At 39.6% G+C, this 10192-nt stretch overlaps 1 protein-coding gene across 5 annotated transcripts in view; it reads right to left on the reverse strand.

Annotated features, from left to right (window-relative positions):
- Nucleotides 1-10192, reverse strand: part of LOC110052249 (rho guanine nucleotide exchange factor 11-like) — a 69560-nt gene that overhangs the window by 41735 nt on the left and 17633 nt on the right. For 3 of the 5 annotated variants that reach the window (XM_089293138.1, XM_089293137.1, XM_089293141.1), the window contains exons 10-18: nt 8964-9029; nt 7839-8102; nt 6998-7057; nt 2682-2885; nt 1942-2232; nt 949-1000; nt 725-780; nt 491-589; nt 36-84 (exon numbers count right to left, since the gene is read on the reverse strand). In XM_089293138.1, coding sequence (XP_089149264.1) covers nt 36-84; nt 491-589; nt 725-780; nt 949-1000; nt 1942-2232; nt 2682-2885; nt 6998-7057; nt 7839-8102; nt 8964-9029 — 1141 coding nt within the window. The remainder of the gene's footprint in view (nt 1-35; nt 85-490; nt 590-724; nt 781-948; nt 1001-1941; nt 2233-2681; nt 2886-6997; nt 7058-7838; nt 8103-8963; nt 9030-10192) is intronic. The other 2 variants (XM_089293139.1, XM_089293140.1) reach the window with 2 other exon arrangements.

Genomic DNA, 10192 nt, shown 5'->3' on the forward strand with positions numbered 1-10192 from the left:
ACAGGTACTCCATCATAGACATTTACAATACTTACCAATGGGCTCTACAATTGTTTCTTTATCCATATTGATAACTTTCAGAGGCTAACATGAAACACAGCAAATAAATTGTATTACTTCAGGGCTCAAAAAAGTGTCGTCCAGTCATCCAGGACAAGTAGATTTTCCCTCTGGGTAAGTAACTTTTCATTCTCACTTATCCAATGGGCAAGGGATCAGGTCTGTCAAATATATCATTAACCCAGCAAACTAAGACTTGCCCAGGACAAGCAAAATTTGAGAGCTACATGTACTTGTCCCAAGGGCAAGCTGGAATTCAATTTTTTTTCAAGCCCAGTGCTTGTTACATACTGGTCACATTACTGAGCTGTCATATACAGAAAAAGCAGGGTGATTTGGGATAACGTACCAACAGGCTTATCTCAACATCTGCCCACCCTTAATACTTTTCCATTACAAACAGCATTGGCAATCACAATGTAATACATACCGCCCGCTCAGCCAGAAATGTAGAGTAGATCTCATACGACCACTTCTTCATTTCTTTTATTGTTCCTTCTCTGTAGGTATCTGTTACCATCCAAAAGAACTACAGAAATGATGTGATGCAGTTAAAATAATGTTTTTCTTGAGGCTTATTGCAAACATAAGCCATAGTCAAAACTTAAACATTCCTATGAAACTAAACAAAAACAACAATAATAATTTATTACAGATCACCTACCAAACTACTTGGATCACTGTTTGATATAAGGTAATGGAGGAACACTGCCAGATGAGCTAGAATTGAAACAAAAAAGCAATATAAAATTATATCAGCTGCACAACACAGCTTTCCCAGATATAAAACTTTCTAAACTTTTGCTAAACACATTTTGAAAACTAGTAAAAATGCTAAGAACGAAACAAAAGAAAATGTTTATCTCAATATTAGTTGATGTCTTTTACCTGGCTTATTCTTAAGAATTTCTAAATCATTAAATGGACCATGGTCATCAATCTGTTGATTAAAAAAAAGATGAGCCAAGATTTAAAATCAAGACTTTTGTGGCCTACAGTATAAAATAATTCTTGCCCCTTGATGGCTACAAGTAGGGTCATGTTGGGGCCCATTAATTTTTGGCCCACTGACCTAGTGACATTCAAATTATTTGTGACAAGTCTTTGTGTAGTATTCTGAGACGAGGCACCTGACAATGACATCTCGCAAGATACTGGTGTCACACCGCAGTGAACCAGAGACACCTCATCCACTGGGAATAACAACAGTTCTTATTTAGCTACCTCTGTGAGCAAGTAAGATGAAACGGATCCTGTGTCATGATTGGCTACCCGAGCAGGCAAGATGGCACTATCTTGCCCACTCAGGATTACCCGCTGTGTCCCAGAAGAAAATAGTGTTCATTTTCCATATAATAAATCCTTTATCGACCAAGCTTGTTCAGACAAGATGGCTGGATATTGGCCTCATTCTCTTTTGTGTGTTTATGGACCGAGACAGTGAACTTGGCCAATATCCAGCCATCCTGACCTCATGCTTGGTCCTGCCTATAACCCATATATTCTGCCTGCTTCATGCTACAGAAATTGAAGTGGGATCTGATAAATTTGGCATGTGTCCATCAGTGCCTACCAGTGCCTCTGCATGAATCTTGTTTCTATAGTATGTAATTACTAAGAGTGGCAATACTCCCCAAAAATGGGATGGTTATCCCTCAAAGCTTTACTCTATAAAAATGCACACTTAGCCCAAAGAAAACTTAGCATTCAAGATTTTTTTGCAATGCTAATAAAGCAGTGTATACCCTGGTAGTAAGATACAGCAGAAGAACATGTACATCATTTTGCCATGTAACCCACACTTGCGTACACCCTTCCCTTTTGGCACAACCACAAATTAACAATTATACGCAAAAAATCCCACATGTATATTCACTTCACCTTCTCGTCATCTGAAGCAAACTCTTCATCTTCCATAGATATGATTGATGCATGTGACTGATTGTGTTGCATGACACTCTGCTTGGTATTATCTGTGGAGTCAGCCTGTGATTCATCATCACCATCAGCATAGATATCCGCAGTGTCACTCCGACTTCTCTTCTCCATGGGTTCTGATAGCGTTGGTGTGGCTGGTGGAGAGCCACTGCTGCTGCTGCTTTTTGCATCATCAAGTTGTATGGCTTTGTTTTCTTGACTAGTTGGATTCCAAGCCCTTGGAAGGGATGAGGTCTAAACAGAAAAAAGAGCCAGAGAATGATGCCACAAATGAAAGAACAGGTTATCATGCTAATTTTACTCGCTGCGTTGTGTGAAAAAAAAAACAAACAAACAAACCACTTGGGTTCTTTGTTTCTATCAACAAATGAAAACAAGGTCAATTAGACAAGGAAATCAATATAGCCAGAAGTTCCATCCATACGTGTATGTGACCTGTAGGGCCATCACAGTGGTCACTTGCTCATCGCGTGATGTTTATTGCGTTTGCTTTGTTCTTCAAGTTGATCTTTGCAGATCACTGGCCCCTGTTTGTTCAGTGAATCTTTGTACAGCATTGTCATGTCTTGTGCAAGACTAGATATCACAGTATCTGAGAGCTCATCTGATATCACTGACGACAATTACTATTGTTCAAGCCCTGTCCTTGCGTGTTATCAACTACAAAGAAAAGATCACCTTACCACCAGATTTTTGCGAGTTTTAGCAGGTGATCCCACAAAGCCATGCATCCGTGGCATTCCAGATGCGTCATCAAAGCTCTTTTTCTTGCCACTACCATTATCTCTAACAGACAGAACTTTATCAGAGGAGTTGCCATTTACAGCAGGACGGAAGAAAGCATCTGGGCTGGAGCGCTGTCTAACATGTAGTGGACCATCAGGCAGCTGTGTAATGTTCACAACAAGTCTGTTAGCATGTTAGCAAATACTGATGATTCACTCAGAAGCCAAGCACCTCTGCAGAAGTTGTAATTTCTCCCTGTTTTACACACCTTTGTGCTTAAAGGGCCCATTAACCGATTTATGTGCGCACTCGCGCGTTGCTAAGGAAGTGAAATTTCACTTCCAGTTACTTACGTCAGCCTGAGCACAGAAAATAAAAATAACTCAATAACTTCCAAATTCACTCACGTTCTAGATGTTTTTCTTTGTGTTTCACAAAATGCAAAGTTAAAAAAGTACAAGCAAAGACAAAATAAGAGAAAGACAGAAAAACAAGAGCAATAGAAAGAGAAAAACTAACTCCGTGTGGCTTTGTTTGATCTTAGCGAAGAACACTGGTAGTGTAAACTGCGCATGTGCTGATAGGGTAACTTCCAATATATATCGGGCGCACTTCCGGTTTCTTTAAATGCTAAAGGGAACGCAGTTTTTCCTAAAATCCAGCCTTTTTTGACGGATTTCAATTAAAGCCAACGTTGGAAACATAGCTATGCATTCCTTTTTCAAAATCATGCTTTTTTCAGAAAATTATGAACTTTTTAATACTTTGAAATTCTCTCAAAATCTGACCTTTTAGAAATGAAACAAAATCTATGCATAGTGTCATGAGGATTTAAATTAAAATATTAAATCAATGAAAAAAATTCCAATAAAGTAATTTGCCTGGGAGCCTTTGCGTTTTTCAGTATTAGTCACATGACCACGGGCGTGGCCTGATGACGTCATCACCAGTGTTGCTGATCATGAAAAAGTTTAAACACATGAAATAACTCTGATGTAACTAAAAATGATGAGGTTATATGAGAATAAATTTTCCCTAGCAACGGCTCGAAAAGATCAGTTAATGGGCCCTTAAGGGCTAGGTTCATTGTCATTTGTTCTGACTATTGTTTTCTAAGCAAATCCTGTTAAGCCTTCTGAGAGATGCATGGTGCCTCAACATGCACATAAATTATTGAAACTACAGTTCAACCCCTATTAAACAGCCACCCTCAGGGAAATGGATAGTGGCTGCCTAAAAGGGGTTGGCCATTTAATAGAGGTAAAACCAATAGAAAAGCCCTCATCGGGACTTTGATTACTGGCCGCCTAATAGGGGTGGCCGTTTAAAAGGTGACTGCTTAATAGGGGTTTTGACTGTACTTTCTTCTAAATAACTTTCTTCTATATAAATAATAGCATCAAGCATGCTCAAGACTTAATGCCATAAAATTGAAAAAAAAAAATGGGTTTTGACACATAAAAATTTAGGTATGGACCAGATAATTGAATGGCTTAGTGCAAGACTGACGTAAGTGACTTTTTCGAGTGAAAAATGATTTTTTCGTTCAAAAGCGCCCAAATTTTTGCATGTGGTCTCCAACGTAATAGGAAAACATTGCCCTGTGTTTGTATTCCTTGTTTTTTTCGCCTGATGTACAAAACAAAGTGGAAAGTTTACTCGCTCAAAGACGGGATCTGGAAATGAATTTCTTCAACTACGTTGTGACGTAAGCTTGCGTTTGCATTATTTTGGCGCGTAAGACAATGTCAAGCTTTCGATCAGACAAGTTGAAACCTCACCTGTTGCATGAAGTCCGCTTATTTGACTCATATTTGCGCCCGCCTGGCGGTGAAAGGACTTCATTAAGTCCGGAAACCCGTAAGTCACTAGCATATCTCAAAGAAGCGAGATGTGTTGCTGTTCCAAGATCGCTAAGCGGTCGAAGGCACACTGAAGCCAGGCGAGGAGTTTGAAAGCACTTCTCATGCCAAAAAATGAGTCGATGGCGAGAAGTGGCCCATTTGCCAAATGTTGCTGTGCAGAACGTTTGGAAATAAAGAAGTGCTTTTAGACTCTAAAAAAATCTGTTTAGTCGGCCCGTAGACCTTGCCGTGTTGAAGTTGCTCAGGGATATCCCATAATAATCTTTAATGCATCTCGATAGGTCTTGTCAGTCGATCTCAGTCGGCAATGGAAAACATGACAAACTTACATTTCGCTCAGCCAACGGAATATTAATTGAAACAGAATCAACGGAAAAGATTTTTTTCACTGAGAAAAGTAATGTATTACTTCATTTAGACAAAAATAGCCCTAAGCCCCGATTCTTTCCAGGAATAAATAGCCAATGTTTTCATGTAAGAGAAATGATTGATCCAAAGTCGCAATTGTTGACCATTGTTGTGTTACAGTGTGACAGTTGACCTTTTGGGAACTGGGGCAAACAAACGCCAATCATATTATGGACTAGCGGCTTTCGATCGCTTGCCTTTATTATCATGGAATCCCAATGGAATGATTCGTTTGTGAGGTTAGAAGATGGCGAGAGAAAGAGACAACAGTGTAAGTCTTTTGTCTTTAAATATGCCATTCCTTTTGCTATATATTTTCCGTTTGTTTTCGGTTTCCCCGCTTAGATTCAGTTCAGTGTTTTCACAAATATACAGGGTATTTAATTATCGCAGAGACGGAGCAATTTCAGATTGACTCAGCCGTTCAAGTACTGTAATTCGGAAAATCGTCTCTCTTCGAATGTCAAGCATTAATTCCTTGTGGCAACATTTCACGAAATATGTTTTATAAGGTATTTGTTGTTCGTCACGCAGTCAAAGTAATGGCAAGCATCGCTGTTATACCACATTGCATTTCAAAACGTTTTACATCATCGCAGTAGCACCTATGAAATGTCGCATTTCGCTAGTGATTTTCCCTTTTTTTTTTCGCAAGAATGCAAACCGAACTCTTTTTTGTTCTAAACGAGTTTCATGTTTTCACTGATGGCAAAACGTTTCACTCTCAGAAGATAGGTAACCACCGCTCATAGACACTGGTCGTTGACTTTACTTAGATTCCCGATCATGCATGCTGTGTTTATGAAATGAAGCGTTTTCTTGTTTTATTATTTTCCCTAGCCTGGCTAGCACCAAAATAGAACTAACCCTACCACAAAGTGTTTAGAGACTCTCACCCTAAGCCCTAGCCCTAGCCCTAGCCCTAGCCTTAACCCTAAACCCTAGCCCTAGCCCTAGCCCTAGCCCTACCCTAGCCCTACCCCTAGCCTTAACCCTAAACCCTAAACCCTAGCCCTAGCCCTAGCCCTAGCCCTAGCCCTAGCCCTAGCCCTAGCCCTAGCCCTAGCCCTAGCCCTAGCCCTAGCCCTAACCCTAGCCCTAGCCCTAGCCTTAGCCCTAGCCCTAGCCCTAGCCTTAACCCTAAACCCTAGCACTAAAACGGTAACCCTAACACTAAATGCTAAATGCTAAACCTAGGCCAAGGGTTAGGGTTTGCTTTTAGGTCTAATGCTAGCTGTGGGGTTATGTTACCTTTACTGTAACTGTCAAGCTATAGGCTCATCTTTCTCTAAGGCCCATGTTCATCCATTTCGTTTTGCAGCCCTGTATTATTGTTTTGAAGTCACTGTTGTCCTAATGTTTCTTTCTTTTTTTCCGAAGACAAAGCGCAAACCAGCTAAAAAAATATACGGGGCTATGCTCTTCTACTCAATTGAAGACGACACGCAAAAATTCGGGCGCTTTTGAACAAAAAAATCATTTTTCACCCGAAAAAGTCACTTACGTCAGTCTTGCACCAAGCCATTCAATTATAGCTTTTTACACACATGATTTTGGACAGTCTATGTAGCTGGTAACAGTTTTGCATTTTTAAGTCTATATAACTGGTAATATTGTACATTGTACACTGTACATTATTAGTTTCCTTGAAGATGTCTATTAACATCAGTTCTTCATTTTCCCTTCTTTCCAAGTGAAAGGAATCCTCTCCTTTCTGTGAACTGTCACTCTATATATCTGCTATGTACAGTCTGTAGACATCAACAGACAAGTATAGTGCATGCAGTCAATGAAATGATTAAGCAAGCTAACATAGGAAAAAAGAAATTGGTACATGCCGGGTTTTTTGGGTTTTGGGTCATAGAAAATCTATGGCCCCAAAACCTGCCTGCTTGCTATTGAATTTGCCATTAAAGGGTAAAAGAAAATGTTAGAAATTAATTACTGCACTGTTAATGTTAAAAAAGGTTAGTAACATTAGAGGATTATTGCATACTTACAGATAACTTCTTAATCCTTTTTTTCCCAGGATAAGTAACAGAACCTATACCACTAAGTGGCTACAGATTAATGCATAAGTATCATTAGCAAGTCTTGTTGGAAAATGTTTACATCAGAAATCACCTTGTGCAATAATCTACTATTAACAGCTGTATAGAACATGCTCAGATGTTGAGTCAGTTAGCATTGAATGTACTGGCAGATGTCCAGTCGATAATGGTTATATCAGATAACTGATTAGCACGTGTTAAGGTCCAATGAGGACAGATGATGACTAGCAGGTGACACCAAAAGGAACCACATAAGAGATTTCTTGAGAATTTTACACCACTTATGCTCAATTTTAAAATACTTGACACTCTGAAGTTCATGGAAAACACTGACTCAAAGCAAAACTACTTCAATGCCTTGTGGCCCAAGAACACGTGGAATCCTGGCGCATGCTCAGATCTAAACACCACTGACCGTAAAGGCAAGACTTCTGCTCCTTGTTGTTAACTCTGTTAACTTGCATTTAACTGCATTATAATGTTAAGGGTTTACAGCAAAACTAATAGCCAGCAGAATACATTACTCCATCATTCAAAAGCTCAATAAACTATAGCAAGATATTGACAGAATAACAACTCACAACAGTTTGTATGCCATGTGTTGAATATGGGCCATTTATAACTTCCCAAGTGGTTCAATGTGTCTATAAACCACAGAAATGCATTGTCCACTGATATGACAAAACACTTATGTCTGGAAATGCATGGAGGAATGAAATTGGAAGATTTGTGACTACTACACTTGATGAAATGGTCTATCACTACAACAGTGAACAAAGGTAAAACATACCATAAGTTGGTCCCCTTTCGGAAGGAACTTTCTCTCAGGGGGCAGTGGTGGAGAGGAAGAGACCTCCCTGTCAGTCTCAGCAGATCTGTTATTGAGTGCATCACCAATCATGGCTTGGGGATAGTTGTCGTACAGTGCATTAGGGTCGTGTTCTGGTGGAGGACTGGTGTTTTCATCAGCTGGAACTGAATAGGTCCTGGATGGAAATCTGCTTGCTGGCTGCCATGTTGGGGGTGCTGAGTGGGGTCCATTGTTACTAGGCTGCTGAATAAATAAGGAATCTATCACTGCCAAAATTCACTACAGTTTAAATACAATTAAATGTAATTGAACTAAATTAATGACTTGGAACAAGAGCAGGTTGACATCAGCATTCTCTGGAATTTGTGTCTCATCATTTCTTAACATTGTCCTAGTGTTTTCATTCTAACAGTTCTGGTAGTAGGGTATGCAGGCTAGACTGGGGTTAGCAGTTTCATGAGTTGTTCTATGTATGTGCCATTGCACATACTTCATCACATTTGGGCATCTAGCACACATTGTTTTACCGTGTTGTAGAGTTTCTCCCTCTTCATCCCTCCCTATTCAGTGTTTTCTACCTGCTGGTTTTGTTCTTTAAACTTTTTACTGAACACAACAGATTCAGTGTGGTGGGTCAGGGTAAGTGGGGACATGTGGAGCATATGGGTGGCCAGATCAGGAAGATCAATGGGGTACAATGCCTCAGTCCAGCATTGCAGTTTCAGCCCCCCTGGCAGGGGAGCTAGAGCACCCATCATCCTCTTGCAACATCTGCTTTACTGCTTTGGAAGCACAATTAGCATCGGCCAGCTAGACCATATGTACAGGGTAAAAAGAAATTGAATTCCAGCTTGCCCTTGGGACAAGACAGAAGCTCTCACATTTTGCTTGCCCTGGGCATGTCATAGTTTGCTCTTTTAATAATATAGTTGAGACAACTTGCCTGATCCCTTGCCCATTGGGCAAGTGAGAATGAAAAGCTACTGTACTTGCCCAGAGAGGAAATCTACCTGTCCTGGACAACCAGGCGGCTCCTTTTTTGAGCGCATATGTATCTAATGATTTGCAATTACATGTAACTGCAGAGTAAGAATGACTTCCAACCTGATACTGCATTAAGGCACTGAGTTCTGCCTCAAATGCTCTGATTCGGGTTATTGATTCAGCAAGCTGAAAGATAAAAAAGAAAATCATTTTTAAGTATGCAAAAGAAAGCAATATTTTCAGTGCATTGATTGCTTATTGAGAGCTCCTTTCCTTTGATGGGTAGAAAACATCTCACTGAGATTAAAAATTGGCTAGAAAGAACAAGGGTCCAAGTGTTACCCTTTACTCTATAAAGATGCTTCCCAATGGCAACTAATATTTTTGCCATAAAACACACAGATTAAATTTCGATAAACATTTAAAAATAAAAATGAGTGATAGAAATTTTACACAACGTTTCAATGTCGTCATGACATCATTATCAAGTGACAAGAAAATAACGGTTCAATAGTGTTATATATGCGGTGAGAGGTGCGATTGTTCATTAACATATTTGTTTAAACAAATAGTTTCACGCCGATGGAATCCGATTGTGTGTTCAGGCTAGGTTTCTTCTTTCTAATAAACAGCATTTCATAAATCAAACAATCCAGTTTTCCGTTGCATTTCTTTAGGACGGAAAAATTATATGCAAGGTCGTCGATGTTGTAAAGGCCGTGATCATTCTTTAAATGCTTACCGATTGCGGAGAACCTGTGTTCATCAATACATTGGTGCAAATGCCGGCTGGTATACCCGACACAGTTTTGGTTCACGCAAACGTGCAAACCAAAACCACCTCTAATTAATCAACAATGTGTAATGTACAATTACCAATGTGATCTGTGCGATGCAGAGTATGTCGGGTATACCAGCCGGCATTTGCACCAACGTATTGATGAACACAGGTTCTCCGCAATCGGAAAGCATTTAAAGAACGATCACGGCCTTTATAACATCGACGACCTTGCCAATAATTTTTCCGTCCTAAAGAAATGCAACAGAAAACTGGATTGTTTGATTTACGAAATCCTGTTTATTAGAAAGAAGAAACCTAGCCTGAACACGCAATCGGATTCCCTCCACGCGAAACTATTTGTTTAAACAAATATGTTAATGAACAATCACACCTCTCACCACATATATAACACTGTTGAACCATTATTTTCTTGTCGCTTAATAATGATGTCATGACGACATCGAAACGTTGTGTAAAATTTCTATTGCTCATTTCTATTTTGAAACACACAGATGACATTTAAAACTGAAAACATTCTCACTGCTGGTTCACTAAAGGTGAAGGAAAT

The sequence above is a fragment of the Orbicella faveolata genome, unplaced genomic scaffold (genome assembly GCF_042242905.1).
Source record: "Orbicella faveolata isolate gen_17 unplaced genomic scaffold, um_ofav_v1 contig_25, whole genome shotgun sequence".
Lineage (NCBI taxonomy): Eukaryota > Metazoa > Cnidaria > Anthozoa > Scleractinia > Merulinidae > Orbicella > Orbicella faveolata.